The 27,899-nt window shown below is 47.1% G+C and overlaps 1 protein-coding gene across 1 annotated transcript in view; it reads left to right on the top strand.

Moving 5' to 3' along the window:
* The window catches only part of MYO18B (myosin XVIIIB), a 254,335-nt gene that overhangs the window by 192,197 nt on the left and 34,239 nt on the right, over positions 1 to 27,899 (top strand). Inside the window, 1 exon segment of the mRNA XM_047697085.1 lies at positions 22,704 to 22,834. Coding sequence (XP_047553041.1) covers positions 22,704 to 22,834 — 131 coding nt within the window.

Raw genomic sequence — 27,899 nt, 5'->3', positions numbered from 1 at the left:
TAAAATCTTAAAAAACAAAAACCAAACCAAAACAAAAAAAGCCTCTGTGTGTTTTCCTCCAGGAAATGACTGTGAACTTCAGAGCATAAAGATGAATTATTTTGGCTGGGAACTGAAGTATTTAAAAAGGCATTCCATATGGAGGGCATTTGGGGCCATGAGCAGGGTGTAAATAATACCTTTTATGGCTCTCCTGACGGGGAGATAGCTCTCCTAATTACCGCCCCGTTATCTCAGTGTGATCCAAAATGGCCCAACATGTTTATAAACTCCCTGTTCAGACTGCTTCACTTGCCACCCGTCATGGCCTCCTGCATTCTCGGTGAGCTGGCAGGTGGGGGATGTGGGTATTTATGTCACTGCCCCCTTCCAGGCACCACAGGCTTCTGTCTGTCTCCCCACAAAAGTGTCTCTCCAAAAGAAACTTGGTCCCGAAAGGGATGTGGGAACCCATGCCACTAGCCTCGGACACGTATCTGGGACTGAATTCTTCCAAGCTATCTTTATCCCAAACAATGAATGTGCTTGTCTCAGTTCAAGAGGTGGTAGCGTCTAATGAAATGAGCTTCTTAGCGTTTGCCTCTGAGATGAGATATCTTGATAATAAAATCTATTACGGAAAGCCTACCTCAGAATAATTGGGTCTATTACTCCCCGACTTGTGGCTTTGTTTCTGCATTGAGAACAGGCTCTCCTGTAATTAATCAGAATTTAAAGTTGCTAATACCAATTACAAATAATGCATGGAGTGTTGAGATGGTGAACAGAAGAGTAGATACTAATCTTGTCCCCCGAGACTTCACCGATTGAACTTTAGTCACTTCGGACTTGCTGGAAATTAGAGTAACTTAACTGCGCAAAGTTAATTATTTTAAAAAGAAAAGGGGGGGCAAGTATTGATTGAATGTGGCAGGTGTACATTAAATTATTCAAATAGATCCAGTTCAAATTGTTTAGATGAGATTATGCTTCACTTAATTGCATGTCAGGGAGGCTTGGGAAGGTTAATCTTCATGATTGAAAGCACGATCGTTGGCACAGTTGGACATCTTCAGAAGATAGTGGTCCCAAAGAAATCGAGGGGTCCCCAAATCAGACTTGATCATCTGATTCATCTCTTTTGGGGACCCTTTTTTATTTTGGCTGAGCTTAAATATTGAGAAGTCAGAAGGAGACCTCCGAACTTGAGGATAGATGAAGTGGGAAAGAAAATGGTTTTTACTGGGAGAACTGGCTGGTTTGGAATTGTAAGTGTAACATAGCAGGAAAAGATGAGTGAACTGGTCTAAATTATGGCACTTTTGGTTGTAAGTGACAAACAAAATTCTAATTGGCCTAAGCGAAAGGGAATATATGGGTTCATCAAATGGAGAAGTCTAGAGACCTCTGATTTCAGGTTCAGTGGAATTCAGGGGCTCAGATGTTGTGGACAGACTGAAGGTAGTATGCTAGGGTCAACTCACATCAGCTCACCAGAGCTAATTGTGCCTATCTTTTCCTAACTGTGTGCTTGAGGATGTCAGTTTGGAAGACTGACATTAGCAATTGAAGGAGAATTTATACCATGGAAATTGGCAAATGCTCCTCCAAACAGGGCTCCCTCCTTCCGCCCTCCCCCAGCCAGTCTTAAATATTTACCAGGACACCACTGGCTGAACCGTCCTCTCCAGCCCCATTCTCAGGTAGGCTTTTCCTTCTGAGGGGCAGCAGTCATGCTGAAAAATGATCAGCAAACCAGCCTCAGGAATAAGATGGTCCCTTGTACCCAACAACTCAGAAGTCCAGAAATAGAATCTCACTGATTCCGATGGGCCTGGTTTGGGGTCCCTGCCCATCCCGAAAGTAAGCATCAGGGCCAAAGGGTAGTCTCTCTGACTGGATGGTTCTGGGAGACATGCCCAGCCCTGAATCCTGGTGTAGAGTCAGCCCTAGCCTAACCATGCTGATGGAAAGTAGGGGAAGAAGAGCTCCCCTAAGGAAAACCAGAAGGACAGGGAATGGATTCTAGAGAGAAGCCCTTGGAAGCCCACTGCAGAGGCCATGTCTGTGTGCCTCGACCCTCTGCTCTGCCCCAGGTTCTCTTTATGTTTTCTCTTCTCTACTTATTCTCTTGGCTCTTCCTCGACTTTTCTCCCGTTTCTGTGTTACATCTTTTCTGTGACTCCTGCAGTTGGGAGGTCTCTTAAGTAGGACAGATCAAAGAAAGGGGAGAGGAGGCCAGAAGTGGGCAGCCTGATTTTCCTTTCCCTGCTCCCCAAGGGAGCAGCTCTGTCACGGGAGGAACCTGCCTGGCAGTCAGGGGGCCTGGATTCAGAAGCCCCACTTGTGCCTTTTCCAGGCTGTGTGACCTGGGGTCATGCCTCTCCCTGAGCGGGACCCACTTTCTCTCTCTGTTAAATGGATTGGATCGTCTCTAAGGCCCTTTCTGCTGAGACGGTGTGTAAGGCTAGAATTTGGTGGTCATGGATCTGTGAGGTTTGGGTGTGTCGTGGGGTCAGCCTCCTCTGGAAGGAGCACGTCCCTGCACCCCAGGACCTCTGCACAGGGTCACAGCATCTCAAACTGGAAGTTATTTAGGCTCCTTTTTCCCATCTGAGGCTTCTCCAGCCTCAGACTCAGACTGGGGGAAATTCCACCTCTTGTTAAACTGCCGTGCTGAGAAATGACTGCCTCAGCAGGTGACAGAGTCCCTGTAGATCCCTCCCTTTCTCTGGTGCCTTCCAGGTGGATTCTGTACCTCCCGCAAATCCAGATGTGGATTCCAGATGTGTCACCTTATCTCTGGGGAGATGCACCCTTTTGCTTCTCTCAGCTGGGAGGCAGGAAGGAGTTAGCCAGAGAGTACCATGTTGTTGTTGTTGTTGTTGTTGTTGTTTTTATTTTTTTATTTTTTTTTTAAGATTTTATTTATTTATTTGACAGAGAGAGATCACAAGTAGGCAGAGAGGCAGGCAGAGAGAGAGGAGGAAGCAGGCTCCCTGCTGAGCAGAGAGCCCAATGCGGGACTTGATCCCAGGACCCTGGGATCATGACCTGAGCCGAAGGCAGAGGCCTAACCCACTGAGCCACCCAGGCGCCCCGTTGTTGTTGTTTTTAAATAGCAAAGTTCCACCCACCTTTAAATCCAAAGCTAATGCAAGTTTGTGTTAGATCAAAGTAGAGCCCTCCGGATTCTTACACTGGCCCTTGAGGCCACACCACAAAACTCTCTGGCTATCCCGAGATCTAAACCAGAGGTGAGCAAAACCGTAATCCGAAGGCCAAATCTGGCCTGTCTTCTGTTTCTGTTCCATTTTGTAAATAAAGTTTTGTTAGAATATAGTCACAGCTATTTATGTATTGTCTATGGCTGTTTTCACACTCCAATGGCAGAGGGGACTGTGGCAGAGACCACTTCACACATAAAATCTCAAATATATTTATTATCTGGCCCTTTACAGAAAAAAAAATATGTTCACCTTTGCTCTAGAACATTGCAGGGCACATACAAGGCATGAAAAAAAATTAATGTTGAGTGAAGAGAGAGCTTGACAGAAGGACAAGATATGGAAGTAAGGAGACCTAGATGCAAATCTTAGTTCCATCATTTTCCTCCTGTGTGACTTTGGTCCAGATGCTCACTTTCTCTGTGTCTCTATTCTCTTATAAAATGGGTATAGTCACTGCAACCCCTTCACAATGTTGTGGGGAAGATTTAATGAGACAGTGTGTTTAAATGCTTGTCGTGGTGGCTGATGCAAAGCGAACATATTGTTATCATCATTGTCTTGGTCCATTTGGGCTACTACAACAAAATATTACAGATTAGGTGGCATTTAGCCAACAGAAATTTAGTGCTGACAACACTGGAGGCTGGGAAGTTCAAGATCAAGGCATCATCGTGGTCATGTTTTAGTAAGAGCCGTGTCCCTAGTTTGTAGCTGGCACCTTCTTGTTGTGTCCTCAAGTGGTGGAAGGGGTTAGGGAGCTCTCTGGAGCCTCTTTTATAAAAGCACTAATTCCATTCATGAGGTGCTCCACCATCATGGCCTAATCACCTCCTAAAGCCTCACCTACTAATACCTTTATCTTGGGGATTAGGCTTTCATCATAAGAATTTGGGGTTGGGAGGGGCACCTGGGTGGCTCAGTGGGTTAAGCCTCTGCCTTTGGCTCAGGTCATGATCCCAGGGTCCTGGGATGGAGCCCCCGCATAGGGCTTTTTGCTCAGCAGGGAGTCTGCTTCCCCCTCTCTCTCTCTCTCTCTGCCTACTTGTGATATTATAATAAATAAGATTAAATAAATAAATAAATAATATCAAATAAATAAATATTTAAATAAATGATATAAATAAATAAATAAAATCTTAAAAAAAAGAATTTGGGGTTGGGGGACACAAACATCCAGACCATAACTATCATCATCACCACTACCATCATCACCACCCACCATCATTATCATCATCATCACCATCATCTTCATCATTATCATTATCACTAACTACCACCATCACCTCACCCTCATTATCACCACTACTACCAGCCCCCTCATTATCATCAACATCACTGCCACCATCATTACCATTACCATCATGATCCTCATCACCCCACCACCACTGTCATCATGTTCCCAGTTATCATTACCACTACCATTATCATTGTTGCCACCATCATGACCATGATGACCATTACCACCAGCACCATCATCATCATGACAACCATGATCATGATCACCACCACCACCATCATCATGACCACCGTCACCACTGCCATGACCACCACCACCATCATCACTACCATGACTATCACCATGACCACCACCACCATCATCATCACTACCATCATCATCACCTCATCACCGCAAGAATGAGACCCAGAGCAGATAGCACCTCAGATCCCCTTTGAGAACCAACCAACTCTGAGTTTCAGAGCAAAGATAGAAGCCTAGGTCCATGGTTGGATCATTTCCCGTTAGACAGTTCTGAGAAAATTGCTCCCAATGTGCCGTCCTGCCTTGTAACCCGTGGGTTCATGGATGCCTCCTTATTTGTGTTCAGTGTCCTGGGCATTGGCTTCATTGGAATTCTCCCCTTTCCCCAGCTTTGCCTTGGCTGCATTCCAGGTAAATGACGCGGAGCCCATCCTGCCGCTAGTCACCTCTACTGCCCACTCAGATAATTAGAATCAACACATCCATTTCCCTAATGGCATTCTCATCTTCCCCCCGAAAAGTTTTCAAATAGAAAAAGAAAGGCAAAAACAAGCTACATCTGTCCTTGTTTAGGCAATTTGCAGCTCTCCGCAGCTGACATCCACCCAGCTGGGCGCAGAGCTAAGTTTCCCGTATGTTTTTGGTGGGAGATGACGTGGTCGATGCTGTTATTAAGTTTGGCAGTGATTTGGAGACAAAGTGTCCTGCTGGAGAGAGGCTTATAAACAAACACTCGGGGAATCCTTTAGGCTCCAGCCTTTGTGAGCTCATGGCTGGTGGGTGGGGAGAAAAAAAGACTGATGTCACTTCTCAGCAAACAAAAGGAAAGAAATTCAGTAAATAAGGTGGTTTTCACCTCTTCCCGGGAGCCTGGCAAAACCTCCAGAGGTTGTGCCCAGGTAGCAATTGGATGCTGTTTGCCAGGGATCAGCAAGTGTTTTCTGTAAAGGGCCAGAGAGTAAATAGTTTAGACTTTGCAGCTTATACTCTTTGTCACCAAACTCTGCACATCATTGTGCAGAAGCAGCCTTAAACAATACACGTGAATGGGCATATGTGTCCCAATAAAACTTTATTTAAAAAAAAAAAAAACAAACAGTGGGCCAGATTTGGCCCACAGGCTATGGTTTGCTGACTCCTGTTCTAAGCTCTATTGGAAGGATAAGTGGAAGGGGAAACAGACGGCAGAGCTAGATTTAAATCCTGGCTCTAGCCTTTCCAGACTATGTCTGGGGCAAGTCACCTATCTTCTCTGAGTCTTAGCTTCCTCATCTATAAAATGGGTTATAAGGAAGTCAGGAGATAAAAGAGGGTCTTACACATTTTAAAGGGAACTAATAAGTCTCCCTAGTACCCACTTCCTCACCCCTGGTAAAAATCAGGTGGGAGTAAAGAAGGCTGCCTAAGGGTTTTCCTTTGGCCCCCACCACAGTGATGGGACATGTGACACACATCTTTTTGTAGCTCATTTGAAAGTGTATCTGCTCTCAGTTTCCCAAGGATGGTCCTGCTGTCATCCATTTCTACCAGAGCCCTCCCACCCCAAAATGCCTTCCCTGGCTCAGCCTACCCCATGTTTATCATAAGACACCGCTTTGGCCAGAAACCCTCAAGTATACAGTCTGTATACACACTTCTGTTGTTAGAGGGAGCAGTCTATGTTCTGGCTTAATGTTGGGCCGCCATGAAAGACTGCAAGTCAAGGATACTACATTTCAAGTTTGATAATTATGTTTGCATTTTAACTGGCATGATTTTCAGATGGGATCTTCAGGAGAATTCTGACGTTTGTGTGATGATGTTAATAGTTAAGATGTACTTAACCAGGGCGGGGGGTTGGTGGGGGAAGGATTCCTCTTCATAGAACAAGTATAAACAGAGCCTTGTTTTGTGATCCCATGATTTGTTGTTGTTTTTGTTGTTGTTTTTTCCGTTACAGATTTTAGCTGGAAGTTAATTTCTTTTTTTAAGATTTTATTTATTTATTAGAGAGAGAAAGCAAGTGTGAGCCGAGGGGAGAGGCAGAGGGAAAGGGAGAGGGAGAAGCAGACTCCCTGCTGAGCAGGGAGTCCAATGCAGGGCTCTGTCCCAGGACCCTGGGATCATGACCTGAGCTGTAGGCAGACGCTTAACCGACTGAGCCACCCAGGTACCCTTGGAGGTTGATTTTAAGTTGGGTCTTATATAGTTCATATTTAGTTATTGTTAGCTTTTTTTATTGTTATTATTTATGTAACAGCTTACCACGTATACCTGATGTTAGTTAATTCTTGCAAATTCCCTGTGACCTACCACCTGCTTTTCACAGCGTGATTCACAGACAAGCAGACACGGCTGCAGAAGTGCTGACTCCCAGGCCCCACTCTATATCTTTTATTCGGGATATACATGTAACGTGTATAGATGCAGGAGTTCTGATGTAGATGCTGCTTCTTGGCTATATTACAGATGGGGAGACAGAGCCCGGGAGAAGTGAGAGACAGCACTTCCTCCCAGCCACACTCTAACCACACAGTCGCCTACCCTGTTTAGCTTATGGTTCTTGCCTCTGTCCTAGGGATGTGGTTACTCTGCTTCTATACCCTTTTCCTCCAGCTACACCATGTGCTTCCTCCTCTTAGGCATCCCTTTCTTCTTGACTCTGCCATTGTGGGGCCCAAACGTTAACCACACACCCAGTAGGTGCTCATATATCTACTGCCCAGTGGAGTCGACTCTATGGGTCACTTGCATATGCAAAACCAAGAGCCTGCTCTTTTAAAAACTGAGGGTAGGGACTACCAGTACTAATCAGTAGGGTTTCCTGGGCCCATCTGCCCTTCACTACTTTGAGTCTTTAGAATATAGAATAATAACACCTCTTGGCATATTAGAATCAGAAATTTTGAACCCAAAGGCCCTTAGAAACTTTGGAGTATCTCTAGTTTTCTCTCCAGCAGTCAGGACAGGTGAAGCACAGAGGTTTCGCAGATGTTCAGACTCTATTTTTTTTTTTTTTTTTAATTTTTGTAAAAGTAATCTCTATGCCCAATGTGGGACTCGAACTCCTGACCCCGAGATCAAGAGTCATGTGTTCCACCGACTGAGCCAGCCAGACGCCCCTAGATTAACTGCTATCTCACTGCAACGTATATGAAGCCCCTGGAGTGGCAGTGTCCAGTGGGGTAGCCCCCGCCTCGTAGAGCTATATAAATTCAAGTTAATTAAAATTAAATGCATTTAGGAATTCAGCTGCTCACTTCTCACTGGCCACATAGTAGACCAGTGGACCACCTGTGGACCCCAAGTGTAACTTCATGCCGACATTACCATTTGATGGGTAATCTGAATTCTCTCCCTTTGTTCCCATCTTACTCCCCAGCTCCTCCCAGGCTTCTTCCCCAGGGTGGACCCACCCAGGCCACACGCCACTTCCTTTCTGATTCCCTTTTTATGCACGTATGGCTCTTTTTGCTGCCATAAGGAAGGGGGAGGGTAGTACATGCTTCGTATAGCCTCTGGGGGCTGTTGCTGACATGTTTCCCCGGCATGGGGAGAGAGTCAAAGAGCCAGGTGCCTGCACTGACAAGGACCAGCGAGGCCTGTTTTCCAGTCCCGGCAGCCCCCATGAGCCAAGCCCCTCCACCAGAAGCTCGAGCTGACCCCGAGTGCCGGGGAGGGTGGGTCGGATGGAGCTGGCAAGAGCCGGTGGGCCCCCGCTGCGAGGTGGATTTGATGAGCCTGTTCATCCAAGAGGCACATGCCGCTGGGCCATAACCTTGAGATGTGGAGGGCACGGGAGAGAGTGCACACCGCCTAGTTGTTTTTCTTTCCCGCTGAGTCAATAAATGAATAAATGGACCATGAGTGGCCAAGTGGCTGATATAATTTTAGACTCCATCAAAAGGAAGATCACAAAAGTATATGGAGGGACCTTCCCGTCTCTATGTTTCCCCACAGGGAGCCCGGGCTTCCTAATGTTCTAGTCTGGGAGGCAGTTGAAAGGAGGAGGGGGCCGTCTGGAAACATTTACCACCTGTCTGCTACGGGGCCGACATGGGGCAAAGTGCTTTCTATGCTCTCCACAATTTGTCTAATTAAAGCTGCACTTTCGACCTTATGAGTGAGGTAGTATTTTTTCCTCTATTTAACACAATTAAAAAAAAAAAAAAAAAAGCTTAGAGGGACAAAGTGACTTGCCCAAGGCTGAAGAAGTAGGAAAGATTAGCACTGGGGCGTGTATTCCTTCTCCTGGACTCTGAAATGTAAGCTCCCAATCATAACGCGGGCATTTCTCAAGCGAATGTCACGCGCACACCGATCACCTGGGGATGAGGTTCAAAGGTAGATCCTGTGTCAGCAGATCTGGGACACGGCCCGAGCATCTGCATTCCTAACCAGCAGCTAAGTGATGCTGCCGGCCCAGGTGCCTCCCTGGGAGTGGCTGGCACTTTGTTATACTCTCTTTATTCCAGATCCCCTGAACCCATGGAAGGGGGAGACTGATCTTTTAAGATGAGGTCACACAGCAGGAAGTGGTTTGTTCAGGATTCAAATTCACATCTGTCTGATACGGAGTCTGTGTCTTTTCTAAAACGAGGTCTCTTGCCTGCCCTTCTGCCTTTAGCTTGGCTTTCGGCTGCATTGGGTTTTGCCACTCAGGGAATATTTTGCAATATCTGGAGACATTTCTGATGGGCACAACTTGGGGACGGGGGTGCTGCTGGTATCTACTGGGTCACGGCCAAGGATGCTGCTGTTCATGCTGAAATGCACAGAACAGCCACCTTCCCGGCACCCTGAGCAAGGAATGATCTCCCTCCCCACGTCCATGGCAACTGTCAATGGATGTCAATACATCAATGTTGTCAGTAACGCTTCTTTCTAGCACAGTCTTCTTTGGTCCAGAAAATAAAAATCCACCCAGAACCCCTGTCTGGAGACCACATCGTGCCCTTGACTTAAAGGAGTCAATGAACACTTGACTATCCCCCACCCCCAGAAGTAGCACAAATAAATGAGAGTCATAAAAACAACAAAAAGTCGATTTCCCAATCAATAAGTGTAACTTTCCACTGCTTCGAGATGAGACCAGAGTGTTAGCGTCTCTGAACATTCTCTCGCCTCAGCAGATGGAAGCCAATCTAGTCCGGAAATCATTGTCTTAATCTCCGGTCATTATCATGCCTGGCCGCACACTGTTTATTGGCGTCTTTACCTGTTAATGTCGCATGCACTGTTTTCTCTGACAACAGCTCCCACCTCCACCCATTTCACAGCCAGACGGACTTGACCGGGGTCCAAGCATGGGGCGGCCCCGGGGTTGGGGAAGGGAATCTGGCATTGATCACCGGTCCCTGCAGCTCTGATCCATGTCCTGTCTGATCACGTCTTGGGCGGTGGGGGGGTGCCTCTAGGAAAGCAAGACTGTATTAATGAAGGTTGATGTCCCTGGGAGGGTTTGTTTCTGATTACTTGAGTTCACATGGGATGGTTCTCTGGCTCACTGGGGATGCCGGCTGGGGCTTCCATCATTACGAAGCAATTGGACGTGCCTGAAGAGAAGTGGATCTCTGGAGAGGGGAAGAGGCCATGTGATAAATAATGATCTCGTGTGCATGGAGCTCTTCATAGTTTACAAAGCACGAAGACGTGATCAGGGTCTCACAGCGGTCTCAAGTGCAGATGGAGAGGGACCTGATGGCTGCTGTGGTGTTGAGGGGGACAGACGCTAGCACGGGTTCTGGGCTGCTGGGGAGTCAGGGCAGAGGGGGCAACCCATGTCCAGCTCTCATGTCTGGTGTGTTTCTCAATCTCACCACTGGGCTGCCTCTCCCTGTGTGTAGCCATTGGAATACAATCATTTCAGTCATTGCTGGCCCGGAGGACTTTATTCAGGGGCCGGTGGTAGGGGCTGTATTCCTGGACTCATAGGCAGTGTCTGCAATCCTGAGCCAAGTCTCTCCTGGGATGCCCTGGACACATAAATATGCTAACTTGGACAAGATGTTACCAGATAGTAGACAGGCTGGGGGTTAGCATGTTGGCAATAATGACTTTATCTGATTTTGGGGCCTGTTTGCATGACTCATGAGCTGATGGTGAAGTGGGACAAAGAAGAGCATGTTTTGGTGGAGAAGAGGACAGGGAGGATTTGGGGGACCAGCTGGGGCTTTAAATTGGTATGGCTAATGGAGTGTAGGTTTGAGGGGCCTGGAGGACTAAATGAGGAGCATGAGAGAGCCAGGGGAGGTGGGGGGATGTGGGAAAGCAGCACAATAGAGGAGCCCCTGTCAACCTGTCGCACGTCACAGGCTGTCACCCGGTTGTTCTGGGAACGTGAAAGAGGGCTGATGTTTATGGAGTTCCTGCTACGTGGTATGCAGTGTGGCAAGCACCTTCCACCCGTGAGCCTCCAACTAGTCCCACAGCACAGCCATGGCAAAGTCATTCCCACTTTATAGATGAGGAAACTGAGGGGAGAGTAGGTGGAGGACAAGACTGACCTGGGGTCAGACTGTAGGTGATAGAGAAGGCATCATGGAGGAAGTGACTCTGAAATGGGTCTTAAAGGATGAGTAGGGGTTCACTTGTCGGCAGGGAAGAGCATTCCAGGTGGAGGAAAAGTAGGTGCAAAGGCACAGAGGCAGGAAGGAACACAGGATGTTTGGGACCTCTGAAGAACATGAGACTTCCCAAGATGTGGGGTGCAGAGTGTGGGCAGTAGAAAGAGAAGAACCCTGGAAGATGGGCTGGGGGACTATGTAGGACCCTCTAGGTTTAACCACACAGTTTGGACTGTGAGAAATGAGGAGGAACAGGGGCCTTTTAATCAGGAAAGACATCAGATGATAGATAGTCTCCCTTGAGTGATTTCCAGGATACAGCACAGACAAGGAGCTGGGTAAAAGAGAGGGACAGCAGTTTAAGACAGCAAGAGAACGCTTAGGGGATGATGATGGACACTGTCTCTATGATCAGAAACAGAGAGCAGGGGAAAGATGCAAGAGATAAGCCCATTGTACTGATGAGCTACTTGAGACCCAGAGTAGGGAGCTGAGGGTATGGAATAAACTGTTCTCACACTACCCTCTTTGGGTGCAGAACAGTGGACACTTGAGAAATTTCAAAGTCCAGTTTCCCTATTTCTGCAATCACATGGACTAGTGGGCTGAGAAGACATACGAGCTTCATTTCCATTTAAATTGAAATAAGACATGTCAAAGGTGGCTTGGTAATTACTGCCTAGAACAATGGCCCTCTGATGCGGGAAGTATAGTGTCGATGTATGTAGTACAGATAATTTTTGCATTGGAGACTTAATTATGTTGATATAATTATTCCTCTGTCAGGAAAATTGGGTGGCACAGATATGTCATATTTGCATTTGAGCAGAAAAATGAAATGCCTTCCTTTTTTTTTTTTTTTTTTTTTTCCCAAGAAGCCATTGGGTGGGTGACTCTGGGGAGTCAGGAGTGGGGTGTCTGGAATTTCACTCCAGGTTGGGATGTTGGTCTGTGGCCAGTGGGGTTTCTGTGAAGGCCCTGCAGGTGTCAACCTTGAGGGGGTTGGTGGTCCTTCTTTGCCCCATTCTGAAGATGCTGCATCAGAAGTCTCAGGCTGGGTGGGGGGGGCTCTTAGGGTTGGGAAAACTATGGGCTCTGAATAGCTAGAGCTGTGAGGAAATTTAGAGTTGGGCTTATTTTAATTTATTCTCTTCTCTTTAAATCTGAATTTAATTTAATTTAACTTGCAAACTTTGTAATTCACAACAGCACGCTGCACCCTCCTGCCTGTCGCCTCCCTCTCCCCATCCTGTTGCTCAGAGAGAACCTCAACCACATTCCTTGTATAAGGGTCTAGGGTCTGCCCCGGGAGTCTGTGCCCTCCGCCACTCCCCACCCATTATAGGAATCTCAGGACCCCAAGAGTCAATTACAAAGCCCCCTCCTCATCATTGGAGCCCAGGCCTTGGCACAATTATTGCCCAAGTGGAGGGGCTGGTGTTTAGGCAAAAATGGTTCATGATCCACAGTGTGTGAAAGAGAAATCATAAAGAGAGGAGCTCACTTTCTAACAGAGAGAGGACCTAGCTTCTAGTTCTGCCTCCACCACCCAGGGAATGGCCCAGCAAACTGCCTGAGGGCCTCCGGCTCTGACCTGGTACCTGGTGTGTACATCGCTGATGTGAGCAAGCCCATGGCAAGTGCACACAACTGAGACCTCTGCGGGCCAGATCTTCATCAGCTCGATGTCGAACAGCCCAAGCAAGCTGCCTAAAATGTTCACTTTCCAGAATGCTACAAGAGCCTACAGGTGATAGCGGGGGGCATTTTAAAACAATTAGTTAGGAAACGAGTGGGAGAAGGAGGGCTGCAAGCAGGTGTCTGGAGTCCCAGTCTCTTCTGTCTCGAGATAATGGGCAATCCTGGGCAAGCGAGAGCGGTGGGGTGGGGGTCCCGGGGTTCCCTGCATGTCTGCATGGCTAACTCCATTCCGCCTTTAACATAAGACTGTTTTACCTGAGTGGGTGTTAAATAGATGTATCCAGACACACATACAGAAACAAACACAGGATGGAAATATGGCAACTTGGTCATTAAGGGGGTTGTCCTCAAGTAACAGACTTAAGGGCAATTTTTAATGTTTTTTTTTCCCCCTGCCACTTTATTTTCTAAATTCTCTATAGGCAACCCTGCTGGAACTTGAAAAGAAAAGAAATGCTGTTTTTCAAAGAAAAAGAATAGATTGCATGATGCTCTATCTGTGCTAGGGCTTGCAGAGCAAAGGGCCTCCCCACTGAGTGGCTTAGAAAAACAGAAATGTCGCCCAGCTCTGGAGGCCAGAAGTCTGAAATCAGTGTGTTGGCAGGGCCGTGCTCCCCATAGGTACTGGAGAAGGAAGGGCTCCATGCATCTCTCTTAGCTTCTGGTGGTTTGCTGCCCATCTGTGATGTTCCTTGGCTTGGGAATGCATCATTGCAATCTCCTGTCTACACGTAGCACTCCTTCCTATGTGTCTTCATGGGGTTTTGGCTCTGTATCTCTGCGTCTTTCCAAGTTTCACTTCTTTTCCTAAGGACGCTAGTCATATTGGCTTAGGACATGCTGATGAACTCATTTTGACTTGACTACCTCTGTAAAGATGGTGTCTCCAAATACAGTAACATTCTGGGGTCCTGGGGATTAGGATTTCAACCTGTTTTGAGGGGTGAGGGGGGCACACAATTCAACCTATAAACAGGTGTGTTTTTAGAAAGCGGAGGAAGTTCAGGATGGCTATGATGTTTTCCTGTGTGGGTGGTAGAGTCCACTGAGATGGGGCCTATAGGTTAAGAAGATGCAACGTTACTACGTTCATCAGCTTCCAAGATGGTGCCTGATGACTCCCCACCTCTCACATTCACCTCCCTGCATGGCCTCTTCCACGTTGTACCAGAGTTGGTCTGTGTGACCAATAGATGGTCAGTTGTGATGATCCATCATGCCTGAGGCCAGGTTATCTAAGGTGTTTGGCATTTGCCCTACTCTGTCTTAGATCATGTGCTCTGGGAGAGCCGGCCATCATGTCATGAGGGCACTCCAGGAGCTCATCGGAGTCCCTTATGGCAGAGAACTGAAGCCTCTGGCCGATAGCCACGTCAGTGAGCCTTCTTAGAAGGGACCCTCCAGCTTCCATTAAGCCTTCAGACAGCCCATGCACTGGTTGCCGTCACCACTGTACCATCAGGACAGACCTGCATGAGTTGTCCTTTGCTGCTGCAAAAAGTTTCCACAAACTGGGTAGCTTACAATGACACAATTTAACCTCCCACTGGTTTGGGAGTCAGCACTTCTTGGCTCCTGGCTGCCTCCCTCCAGCGTGATGTCACCACACCATTACTACTGCCATCTTCCCTGCTGAACCTGTCCCCTCCACCACCCCCTCTTGCAAGGACCCTTCTGATTACATTTAGGGGCCACCAGGATAATCTCTCCATCTCGAAATCCTTAATTTAATCACACCTGCAAAATCCCTCTTGCCACTTGAGTTCACATATTCCCATATGGTGGGGATTTGGATGTGGACATATGTGGGGGCTGTTACCTGTTCTACCTCAGACTCTGAGGCAGAGGCACCCAGATACACCATTCCTGAACTCCTGACCCCTAGAAAACCATGAGATAATGAGTGATATTGGATGTTTCAAAACGCCGGGTGTTGAGGCAATATGTTATGGGGTAATAAATAATTAGTATAGACTAGGGGATTGTAGTCCAGCATTGGATGCTGTAACACCTGAAAATTTTAATTCTGGATTTCTTGTAACTTTTTCCTTGAAGTATATGCACACACACACACACACACACTCACACACACACACAAAGACACATCTCTGTACATACAGCTACGTAAAATATAAATGCTTATAAGTATATATAGATAGAGATAGACAGGAAAATAGGCAGATCTTGTAAGCATATAGTTCGACGCATAAAGTCTGGGTTGAACCTGGATGTGGTCTGTGCTCTATGCCAGTGATTCTCCTGGTTCCTCTCAGGTGCATTTCTGCCCCTTCTCTGCTCTACTCTAAACTGTTAGAAACTGGGCTTTCTAGTTTTCTTGCCTTCTGGTACGGTCAGCCAATAATATGCAGTGATGGCCGATTGAAACACGGGAAAGAGAGAAGCCAGGGTATTGATCTGTCTTTATCACTGCCTTGGGGACCATCCCCAGCAGAAGCTGAGACTCTAATTCCAGATCCCATTAGGAACGCCCCTCTTCCATGAAGCTGCCTTCCACCAGCAGCCTTCCATTGGATGACCCAATGCCCTAATTTTTCCTTCTGGCCCTAGGTTGGCAGTGGCTTCCTGCCATTGCTAATCTATCCTGGTGTCTCACCTTTCCATCATCTGAATAAACAATTCCCTGTATTAAATTCCTTTATTTAAATGATCTAGAGCAATTTCCATTTTCCTGACTGATACGGGCTCCTCCAAGGTACTATATATTAAATCCTTCCAGCTTCAACAACAACAACAAAAATCAGGTTTACAAACTTCATTTTCTGAAAAAATGAGGCTGTTCTTGCTACACGGTACCTGCAGGCTTCATACTTTCTGAGTCTTTACTTAGAAAAAAGGACATGAGTTAGGTATCAAGTGAGTGCCCACACATTAGGTATACCAAATGTACACAGTTAGACATTATTTTGTTTTCCAGGAAATAATGCTGGCCTGTTATGGGGTGAAGAACTGAAAGTGAGGAAGGATTAAGAACTCTGCAAAATTCACATAGGTGTTTCACTTCCGTGTTCCTCCCATGTCGTTGGTAGCATTGCATTTCCCCCCTCCTCGCCCATCAGGATCTCTTCTGAAGTGTGGTGGGCTTCCACTGTCCTCAGTTCCACAGAGTGCTTACCAGTTTTCAAGGAGAAATAGCCCTCTCCCCTGCCAATCAACCAACTATTGTGTCCTTTTTGAGGTGTTTCCAGAGGGGTGAATAAATTGTGGCAGTGTTGGGAGCTCTGTTGATGCTGGTAGGTGGGCCACTGGAGAAAATGCTTAGCTTGGTAGCTCACAGAACAGACTGTGGCCCTAGAGTGCCTGGGTCTATGCAGTGATTGATTGGACATGCCTGCCGCAGGTGTAGAAATGGGCGGGAGGAGTTGTCAGATATTGACTGACCCTCTGGAAACAGGCGGGCCTGAGTTTGCATCTGTATGTCCCTTTCTAGCTGTGTGACTTTGAGGACTTTGATGAGTCTCTCTGTGTCCCTTACAGCATGATACACCTAGAATCAAACAATTAATTTGCAGGAGAATTATGAAGAAAAGGACCTTGGATAGTGATGACTACCTTCTCCCTAGTCCCTCTTTTTGCTAAAGGTTGGGCTCTTTTGCAATCCTAAGTAAGAGCATCTCATGCATAGTCTTGGGTTTTCTACTGGGTACCCCAAGTCTTTCCTTTCCCAGATTGAGACTGAACACTCGTGTTACTGTTCGCTCCATTGCCAAAACAGCCTTGAACTCTGGCCAGGACATTCATAGGGCTTTTTATTCCCCCACAGCCTCATTTTTCCCAGGAAAATAACCCTGGGACAATTTGAATGAAACAGTGGCAGTTCCTCATCACCTCCTCATTTCTTTCTGGGCAGACTGCCCCCACCTCTAGAGGCACAAGCATCCTTGGATAAAGCAGTAGCGATTAGAGGCAAAGTAGAAGAGAGTTGTGCGCTGGGGTCAGGACACCTGGATCCTGCTGCAGATCATTGCGTCTTGACTGTATGACCCTAGGCAAGTGATTTAACCTTTCTGAGGCTCAGCCTGTTCATCTGTAAAATAAGGATAATGAGGCTGCCGTGGGAGACGCTGAGCAGGCAGTCCAGGGGATTGTTCCTCACAGCATAGACAGAAAAAAATCCTATATTTCTTAACTTTCTGATCAGAAAAGTCATTCATATCCTTTGCAGAAGGTCTGGAGAAGTATAAAAAGGGAAACAAAAATCACCTGATATTTCACCACTCAGAGAGAATAACACTGCTATTACTTTTTTTTTTATATTTATTTTTATTTATTTGACAGACAGAGATTACAAGTAGGCAGAGAGGCAGGCAGAGAGGGGTGGGGGGGAAGCAGGCTCCCCGCTGAGCAGAGAGCCCGATGTGGGGCTCGATCTCAGGACCCTGAGATCATGACCTGAGCCGAAGGCAGAGGCATTAACCCACTGAGCCACCCAGGCGTCCCAACACTGCTATTACTTTGTTGAATGTTCTCATGTTACTTTTTATGTTTTTGTATTGCACTTGACTCTGAGGGTTTATAAAGATCATGTGAGAGGAGACATCTCATACATTTAGCAGAGGACCTGCCCATGTGAGAAAATAGAAATAAATACGTTCATGTGATAATTTAATAAATATTAGTTAAGCATATGTATGTGTCAGACTGGGAATGTTCATGCATCTGTATCTGAATAGACACATTTGCACATATGTTCGTGTGTATTTATATATATTTATAATAGCATATGTGTTTGTGTGTCTAAAGTTTCTTTAGGGCTGCGCTCTGTAACATGAAGTTTCTGTTTGTTTTTAGTGAGTCAGAAGAAGATGACAAAGTAAGTTTTCATCATGTTTCAAGAGTGTTTCTGATCTATATCTGATCTGATAATATAAACTGAATATAAAAATATAGTCTGATCTATAATATAAACTACATGAAATAATTTCCTTGGGGTACACCTTGAAAGGACAGAGAGCCAACATCTAGGGCTCAGAAATTGACCTGAGAGTCCTGTGTATTTGCATCCCAGAAAGATGCCCTAGGCAAAGAAAACGAGGAGCAGTTCTAAATATTAGCCTCTAGTTGAACATCACAAAAGGAGATTATTTTAATTGCCACCATAATTATCATATGAAGGACCTCCCACATGGGCAGCTTTCAGTGGCATGCTCTACAGGGAGTAGCTTGGGAGTTTAACAAGGGTTAATGATTCTCTTAAGCAATGCTGGGGAGGTCAGAAGTACACACACTACTTCCACTGCATTTATCTCTGTATGCATGGTGTGTATCATGTATGCATTCATGAGTATAATATCCAGGCCCCTCCTTCATTCACCGTTTATACTCATGCAGTGACACCATTCATTCAATCCCCACATCCAGATTGAGTGCCCGCTCAACCCCAGCAATACAGAGAGATTAGGTCCCTGCAAGAATGTAAGCTCCAGGGAAGTTAGGACTGTATCTGCATCACCTGTGCATAGGTCAGTACCGGCACACAGTAGGTGCTCAATAGATGTTTACTGACTGAGTGAAGGATATGAATATTTGTCTACATGAAATGAATATATAATATATATGGTAAGACGTTGTGTGTCATTACAATGCATATATCACTAATGTTGTAGTTATAGACTAACTGGGCATATGATATATTTATTAGTGGGTTTCTGCTGTATACATCTTACTATCTGAATAGTTTCTTATCCTAATTTCTCCCCCAACTGCTTCATGCTTCACGTCTCTAAAGAGAGAGAATAACAGAGGGGACCAGCTTCACATGTGGCCTCAAAATACAACCCTGTTTGCCTGTGGCAGTCCCAATTCAAACCCAAGCATTATTAGCCACATGTCTCGAGGGAGGAAGAAGAACCCGGAATCCCAGACCAGAGAGAGGCAGGTGCCTCCCTTTTGCCCCCTTCTCCTTGTGGACCTGCTCTGTGTCTCCTGAGCGGTCTCTGGCCAGGGCCTTATTTGGTCTTCCCCAGGGACAGTCTGGGGCACTGCATTCCCTTAATGACTTGGTCTCTGCAATCAGCAGACTCTGTTTGCTTTTCAAGTTGAAGCAGAAAAGGTTAGCTGATTGCTGATTGCACAGATTCCAGATTTCCCCAATCCATCTCCTTGGGGTATTCCCCCCAGACCTGATCTGAGTCCCCTGGACCCCATCCTTGGTCCATATACCCTCAACTATGGATGGTTTTCTTGTCACTGCTCTCCTTGCTCTGTCTAATTAACTCATCCCCTACACTGCCTTTGGTCGAATCCATGTCTTTCCTCTGCAGGGCACTGAAATACCTTCAGAGCCAGAGTCCTTTTCCACCTGTGACCTTGGCAAAAACCTCAGTGATGCACTGTTCCTCACCCTAGTTGTTCCTCGTTCTCCTCTGAAAAAAATGATATGGTAACAATGTTGGCTAAAGCCTTTCCTCTCTGGAGGTCAGAGAGGTTGAGTAACTTGCTATAGGTCACAACAGCCAGTAAGGGGCAGAGCTGGGATTCGAACCCAGGCACCCTGGCTCTAGAGGCTCCTTTGTCTTTCAAGATATTATGGATTTGTCTCATCTCCGCTCCCCCTTTCCTCTGCTTTGTTCCAGCCCAGAGCCGTCCATCGCTGAGACACAATGCCTGTCCCTGGTGGTCCTGTCCTCTGCCCACCAGGAGGCTCCACAAGAGTTAAGACTTTAGGCACTTCTTGTTGCCCCTACATGACATTGCATGGGCAAAGCTCCTTCAGGCACAACTGGGAGGGGACACCAGTGCTCTTTTCTCATGGGCTTAGGAGGCATAAAGAGCTGCCACTTGAGAACCCAAGACCAGGCTGTGCATCCGAGCTCTCTGCTCTTCTTGCTACGTGACCTCACATGGGCCGTTCTGCCGCTCTGCTCTCTCTTTCCTCAGCTCCAAAATAAACATTCACCCCATGCCTAAAACGGTCCGGACATGGACTTCGGCTAGCATCTCCGCGTTTTACAAAGACACAAGTGCCCTGTCTCCTGGGAGACCGTGGTCGATTCTGTTGCCCTAGGTGGGAGCTGAGCTCAGACAAGTGCTCCTCTAAGCTGCCGGGGACTTTGCACCTGGTCATTTTTCTAGGTGTCTTTAGGAGCTGACACACCAGCGTCCAGAGGCAAACGCCTCCCCAGCCATTCCCCCAGTGTGTGTTATTTCCTGTGACAGTCCACTGGCCTCCTGCCTGGGGGCCCTGCCTCGGACTGGCTCTCACCTTGTCAGCACCAAGATGGGGATTTCACAGCTGGCAACTTCAATCAGCTACAGCGCACTGCCAGCCCCTGTCACCACCGCCCCCCCACCTCTCTCCACGCTGCTGCTTCTGAGCTCCAGTCAGCCCTGAGCCTTCTCAGTCTTTGCTCTTGCTTTCTCTCTCTCTCTCTCATTAAAATTGGAAAACCTCAAAATCAGATGAAAGGCACAGGCCCACCATACCATGAATAGACCAGCCACTCTGCAAAGGGGAGCTGTGGGTGTCCCCTTAATGGGGAAGCAGCACTGGTCCTCCCTGAATTTCATTGAGGGGTGTGCACATGTAACCACAGAAAGATCACCAGCAAGACTGGTCTTTAAATTCGGGCTCTGCACGTTATTGCCCGGAATGACTTCTGACTCTGCAGGCCTCCATTTCTTCATCTGCAACAGAAAGAAAACAATCATGGGCTCACAGAGGCACTGTAAACTGTTCCAGGTTGCACAGCTAGTGAGTTAAATGGGCAGCTGGGAACAGCACTTAGATCTGACCCTAAATCTTTCTATTTTCACCCTTTCACGTTCTCAGCAGTTGGTATAAGTATGTTCCTTAAAGCAATAGTCAACGTGATGAAATTCTAGAACCTAGGTGAGGTTCGGTGGGCTGAGGTCCAGAGCCGATGACCAAGAAAGAATTCTTGAGACATCTTTGGTGCAAAATGGTGGTTTATTAAAGCACGGGGACAGGACCCGTGGGCAGAAAGAGCTGCTGCCCCAGGTTGTGAGAGATGGCAGGTTATGTACCTTGCGGGAGGTTTCAACGGAACTTTCATATGCTAAAGAGGGCCTACAAGGTGCTTGATCAGTGTTGTCTTTTGGCAAGCCATTCACATTTCTGCTATCAAGCGTCTTTGTTAGTGAGATTTGGGTTTAGAAGAAACTTAACTTTATTTAAGGCTTGAGGAACTGAGTTATTTGCCTCTGGAAATTGTGCTATTGATAAGGCAACTTCTTTGTTTGTAGATCTCTAGGACGTTTGTAAACCAAGGGAGACTCTGTCTTGCAGGATTGTGATCTCTGCAAGTTAACTATTTGTTTCTTGCTTGTGGCAGTCAGGGGTGCATGAGGAATGTCACACACATTACCGAGGGGAATGGGTGGAGAGGGGGTGCAAGGTGCCAGCTTTTGCTTTGTCTTCAGCCAGCCTCCTGCTCCCTCATCAAACAGGGGTGCCTGGGTGGCTCAGTCAGTTAAGAGTCCAACTTTCAATCTCAGCCCCGGTCTCAATCTCAGGGTCCTGAATTCAAGCCCCGTGCTGGGTTCCATGCTGAGCCTGGAGCCCACTTTAAAAAAATAACAAAAATAAATAAAACAAGAGTCAACAAGTAATCCTTACATAATTAGAATGGCTTAAAAGAAAAATGTTGTCTATAATCCCCCTCTTCTTCCTCATCTTTAAATATCACCAGCTTCCAAAGTGTTTTTCCGATTGTATGTGTGTTATTTGCAGATAGATGGGGGCATGATAGTCCCTGTGCTATTCCGTTTGCTTAACATTATTCTGCAGAAGCATTCTACGCTGAAACAATCTTTATTTCAAATGTTAATGTGTGCCTAATGGCATCAAAGAGACACGCTGTGATCCCCCATTCCCAGTTGTTAGATGATGAGGCTGCTTTCAGCTTCTCCCTGCATCCTCTGGGAGAGATCTTACTCTGCCTTTTGATTGATCCCCTGTAGGTTTAAGCCAAGGTTTCTCAGACTGGGCACTATGGACATTTGGAGAGGCCATTCCTGGTGGAGGGGGTTGTCTTGTGCATTGTAAGATGTCAGACAGCGTCCCTGTTTCTACCTGCTCATGCCAGTAGCACACTGCCCCCAACCCCCGACAAACTGTGACAACAAAAATGTCTCTAGGCGTTGCTCAGGGTCTCCTGGGCTGGGGAGTGAGGGGGCTGGCAGAATCATCCTTAGTTGATGATCATTGTGATAAATGGTAGGGGTGGATGACATAGGCTGCAAATGGAAATCAGAGGTTTTCCAGAGTCTGCACAGAATTGAATTAAGGCAGGATCAGAGAGGAGGATGAACCCTCAGAGGCACCCGTCAGGGGCACCAAGCTGGAGTGCCATGCTTCCCTCGGCCTCAGTTTCTCATCTGCAAAATGGGAGCAAGACTAGTGACCCATTTGCCAGACTTTCGAGCAGTGAGGGAGGTAATCAGGGTGAGATGCTTGACACAGTGCCAGGCACAAAAAGATCTCAGTAAATGGCAGTGGTGTCTGCTTGCTCTGGGAGGAGCCCCTCTGGCTTGTCCATCGTTGCCCTTGCTGCCTCTGTCTGTGGGTCATGCCCTCATGGCCCGCAAAACATCCATGTCCTCTATAAAATTCAAAGCATCTGTCTGAGGTTCCATCAGCCCATCTGTATAGAGAGGGGGTGTCCATTACGTATTAGGTGCTCGGTGAACACGCAGTGCAGCCCAGGGTGTGTCTTCCTCCCCAGAAGCTCTGGCCGGTGCATGGCTTCTTGTCCAAGGCCAACATGTGCTTGTGGTCTCTGCCTCCAGGAGAAGTACGTGGAGGAGCTCGCAGCAGTGAGACAGACCCTCCAGACAGACCTGGAGACATCCATCCGGCGGATCGCCGATCTGCAGGCAGCCTTAGAGGAGGTGGCGTCCAGCGACAGTGACACGGAGAGGTAACCTCTGGGGGCCAAGTACATTACTTCACATGCAAAATGGACATAATACTTTGGACCAACCACTCAAGTGGCTTTATTTTGACTATCTTAGATGCACAGATTGACCTTTCACATGCTGAACCCACTGCCTACCTCATAAGGTTGTCAGTGAGGGTCAAATGAGGTGCCAGATGGACACCACTTAGAACAGTGCCAGGAGTGCACATGGGCTGTCAGGGTTTAAGCGGTGTTTGTGCACGTAAGGGGCATCTCTTCACAGAGGCAACAGCTGATTCAGAGATGCAAAAATGAGACAGCTGGTAACGGGCCAGACCACTCAAATTCAGTGTCAGGGTTTCTCTCCTTTCCCAGAAGACAGGTTGCTTCCGACCATCTCAACTCAAATCTTGAGCTGCCACAGGCCATGGGTGGGCTGCCTACCTGGAGGGAGTTCGAGGTGTCCCAGGTGGGCACATGGGCCTGGACTGTTCAGCCCCTGCAGGTGACCCATAGCATCCTATTCCCCAGAGCTGCTTTTGTAACGTTGGCATGTTACTTCTCTGGAAACCACAGCTGTCTGGCTGGCTGCAGTTTCTCTGCCCCATATCCCAGCCTTTGCCACGAAGCCTGGGCAGCAGGAAAAGGCATTTTCTTTGCATTGCTTTGGTAAGAAATAAGGTGTCTTAGCCTAACTTTCAGATGTGGCTCCCTCCCTACACACACCTGCATGGACTGCATTGGCCACTGCTCCCTCTTGGTCTTTGTCTCTGTGCGGGATGATTCCTGTTGCAGCCAGAACAATCCCAATATCAGACCATGAATGCAATTCTCTCCACTTTCGAGGACCCTGAGAGAGGTTCAAGGTCACACAGCAAATTAGCATCGTGCACCAAGTGAGAACCCAGGGCTGCTGAGTGTCCTACCCTAGACCTTTGCCTGTCGCACCCCCTTAATAGGGTGAAGCAGGGGCAAGCTGCTGAGATGTGTGGGCGGGAGATGGGCGGTGAGGAAAACAGTGGGGTAAGTCAGCTATGGGTTAGCCGCAGGAAGAACGGGTAGAGCTGACCATACCTGGTCAAGGAAAAAAGCCCCGGAAGGAAACACATCAACATTCTAATACTGATGGAAGGCATTGCTGCTGAAGTTATGGACTTTATTTTCTTATTTCTTTAGGGTTATTTATTTATTTTAGAGAGAGAGAGAGAGAGAAAGCAGGGTGAAGGGGCAGGGGGAGAAGGAGAGAGTGAGTCCTAAGCAGACTCTGTGCTAAGGGTTGAGCCCACTGGGGAGCTTGAGCTCATGACCCCAAGATCACCACCTGAGCTGAAGCCAGAGTCAGTCACTTAACAGACTGAGCCACCCAGGTGCCCCTAAGTTAGGGACTTTACACACCAGATTTCAGAATGTGAACATGTCCTTTCCTTGATGTGGTTCCGGGCTGGTCATAAACGGCTCAGAGATGTATAACCTCGGACTTTTCCGTAATGATGTTCATGCTCAGAATCAGTCAGATGGAGACCCAGGGGGCTCTCCACATCCTTGCCTCTAAGTAAAGGGCTTCATTTGAGAAGTCTAAGTTTGTGCAAAAATAGCTTCTATGCACAATTCTAAGTATCACCACCATGCCCTGCTAATTTGCGCGGCCACCAAATTTGGGTGAAACGGCCACTACTGGTGTTGCCCCTGCTTCCTGACTCAGGATTACATTGAGGATGTCCCGTTCACCACCTCTCTGCGGCCTTATTAGTGTCCTGGAAGAACTCGCGTCTATAATTACAAACCCTCATCAATATTACCCACTCGAGGGGAGCCTGGGTGGCTCAGTGGGTGAAAGCCTCTGCCTTCAGCTCAGGTCATGATCCCAGGTCCTGGGATCGAGCCCCACATCGGGCTCTCTGCTCAGTGGGGAGTCTGCTTCCTTCTCTCTCTCTGCCTGCCTCTCTGCCTACTTGTGATCTCTGTCAAATAAATAAATAAAATCTTTAAAAAAAAATATTACCCACTCGATGCTGGGGTTGACTTTTCCATTAATAAAGACATTAGCGCTTTCACATTAATTATAGTGAGAATTAATAGTTGTGTATACTAGTTTTTGTTTTTGTTTTTTTAACCAATGAGCAAAACTTTGGAACCATTTTCATTTGCAGCCAGAGATTATTTTTCTTTCCCCCCGACTTTTTTTTTTTTTTTTAAGAGAGCGAGCACAAGCTGGGGGTGGGAGAGAGATAAATTTAAGCAGACTCCATGCTCAGCACAGAGCCTGATGTGGGGCTCCATCCCACAAGCCTGAGATCATGACCTGAGCTGACACCAAGAGTCAGACGCTTAACTGACTGAGCCACCCAGGCTCCCAGCTTTTCTTTCTTTCTTTTTTTTCAAGTTTTTATTTTAATTTCAGTATAGTTAACATACAGTGCTCTATTAATTTCCAGTGTACAATACAGTGATTGAATGATTCTATACATTATTCAGTGCTTGTCAGCATAAGTGAACTCTTAAACCCTATTACACTTATCCCTCCACCCCTGCCCACCTCCCCTCTGGCAGCCGTCAGTTCGTTCTCTAGAGGTAAGGATCAGTTTATTGGCTTGCCTTTCTCTTTTCTTTTTTCCCTTTGCACATTTGTGTGTTGTTGTTGTTGTTGTTTTTTCCAATTCCGCATAGGAGTGAGATCATACAGTGTTTGTCTTTCTCTGATTGACTAATTTCACTTAGCATAATACTCTCTAGCTCCATCCATGTCATTGCAAATCACAAGATTTCATCCTTTTTGACGGCTGAGTAATATTCCAGTGTGTGTGTGTGTGTGTGTGTGTGTGTGTGTGTGTGTGTGTGTGTATACATGTGTATAACAGCTTCTTTATCCATTGTCTATTGATGGAAACTTGAGTTCCTTCCAAAATTTGACTATCATAGATAATGCTGCCATAAACAAAGGGTTGCATGTACGCCTTTGAATTAATGTTTTCATGTTCTTTGGGTAAGTACCCAGTAGTGAGATTACTGGATTATAGGGTATTTATTTTTAATTTTTTGAGGACCCTACCTACCATTTTCCACAGTGGCTATACCAATAATGCACGAGGGTTCCCTTTTCTCCACATTCTCACCAACACTTGTTGTTTCTTGTCCTTTTGGTTTTAGCCATTGTGACAGGTATGAGGTGGGAGCTCATTGAGGTCTTGATAAGCATTTCCTGATGATAAGTGATGTTGAGCATCTTTTCATGTGTCTGTTGGACCTTGGTATGTCTTCTTTGGAGAAATGTCTGTTTGTATCTTCTGCCCACCTTTAACTGGATTCTTTGATTTTGGGGTGTTCAGATCGCTTTTCTAATACATGAACATTATCAATGAAATAAATGGAAGTTATCAAAATAACAAAATAGGAAAGAGGCAGAGGACCCATGCTTGGAGGTGTGGGTAGATGCTGAACAGAAGGTGTGGCAGAAGCAGGGAGCATCTTCTTGCGTGGGGAGTGAAATCCCGGGGGTGAGGTCATGGAGGGTCACAGGCATCACTCCGGTCTCAGCTTATAGGTGCTCCTCTTGAGCCTTAAAGGGACCCTGCCCTCACCTTCACCTTGACAGGAGGTACCTTTACCTCTTTCCTCTTGTTCATACCCATCCAGCTTTTCTGAGCTCCAGACCTCGGGTCCCTGGGAATCCCCTCTGAAAACCTGAACCCCAGCTTCCTGTCTGCATTTTCACAATTTTCTGTCTCAGGAGGACTTTGTCCTGACTCGCTGCCCTCTAACTTGGATTCAAAAGAGATGCAGAGCTGAGATTTCCCCCGTAGCATGAGAATGGGGGGGGTGGGGGTGGCGGGGGGGGAGAATTGCCCGCAAAGAAGTCTCAACGCATTTAATTGCACTGCAATTAAACTGATTCTCAGCAATAAAAGGCAATCCATGCCTTGCTGGGCTGCAGAGGCACCGTCCAGAGCAGAGCCCCAGCTCCTACCCCTGGTAGGAGCCTGTCCTCTTTCCCATTCCGCTCCACTCTGTACTTCTGCTTAATTGTCTCGTCATCTGGGGTATGTCTGTGGGTTGGATGGGAGCCCGAGGGATTCAGCGAGGTACCTCTCCAAACTGAGCTCTCAATTAGGACTCGCACCCACCCTGGGGGGAGAGCAAGAGAGAGTGTATGTGTGGTGTTTCTGCTGGAGGTAAGGTTTTTTAAGAGACTTGTTCAAATTATGAAAAGTCACATTTCCCCATGTTGGGAATTAGATCCGAGCGTAACAGGCCTTCCAGGCTGGAAACGCGGTTACGTGTTCAGAAAGCCAGGTGGCCCGTGTGGTGGAATTTAAACACATGCCATCCTGCACTCGGGCTCTGTGTTGTGCCTTAGATCATGGCATCAATCCTCGCAGATTAATGGGGAAATCCTTTAAGCTGGTCCCCTGGGGCCCGGAGCATGCTCATTACTCATGGAGGGAGGGATGCCTCAGCTGAAAGCCTTGTCTATGCCTGGCTCAGGGTCTGCACTGCTCTGCCTGTCATCTTTCCGGGGGTTTAGGGTGCAGGAGGGTGGCAGTGTGAAGAAGTCAACGGATGACCTCTGACTCCTAGGTCAGCTGAGAGTGCATCAATTCCAGCTGGCCCGGTCAGAATCGAATGCTCTAGAAAGGTGTCTTTTGTTGCTGTGTTGCATATAAGCTGTTTGTTTCTCAACATACATCCTTTTAACTGGAATAAAATTAGGCTGTAGTAGGATAAGTAGGAAGATGTGGGTCTCACCACAGGTGGCCGCTGCCACTGAGGGCATCATTCTGAGTTGATTTATTTATCAGTGGGCCCAGACTCTGGCCAGTCTCTAAAGCTTCCTGCTACCTAGGAGGGCAGGCTTTGGAACTGCTCACATTACTTTTCCTAAAACTCCCTTACCAGTGGAACCCTCCTCACCCCCCCCTTTTTTTACACCAGCATAAACTCTTATAGAAAATTCTAGCTTAGCATGGAGTACAGAGATGAAGGTTCAAGGTCAAGTCTCCCTACTCAGGCTCTTTCCCTAAACCCTTGGAAGCCCCTGTAAGGTTTCCCAGAACACAAGGCCTCTAGACCATGGTGCACAAACTCCAGT

The sequence above is a fragment of the Lutra lutra genome, chromosome 12 (genome assembly GCF_902655055.1).
Source record: "Lutra lutra chromosome 12, mLutLut1.2, whole genome shotgun sequence".
Lineage (NCBI taxonomy): Eukaryota > Metazoa > Chordata > Mammalia > Carnivora > Mustelidae > Lutra > Lutra lutra.
The sequence above is the reverse complement of the archived record's forward strand: the minus strand, read 5'-3'. Positions and strand labels throughout refer to the sequence as shown.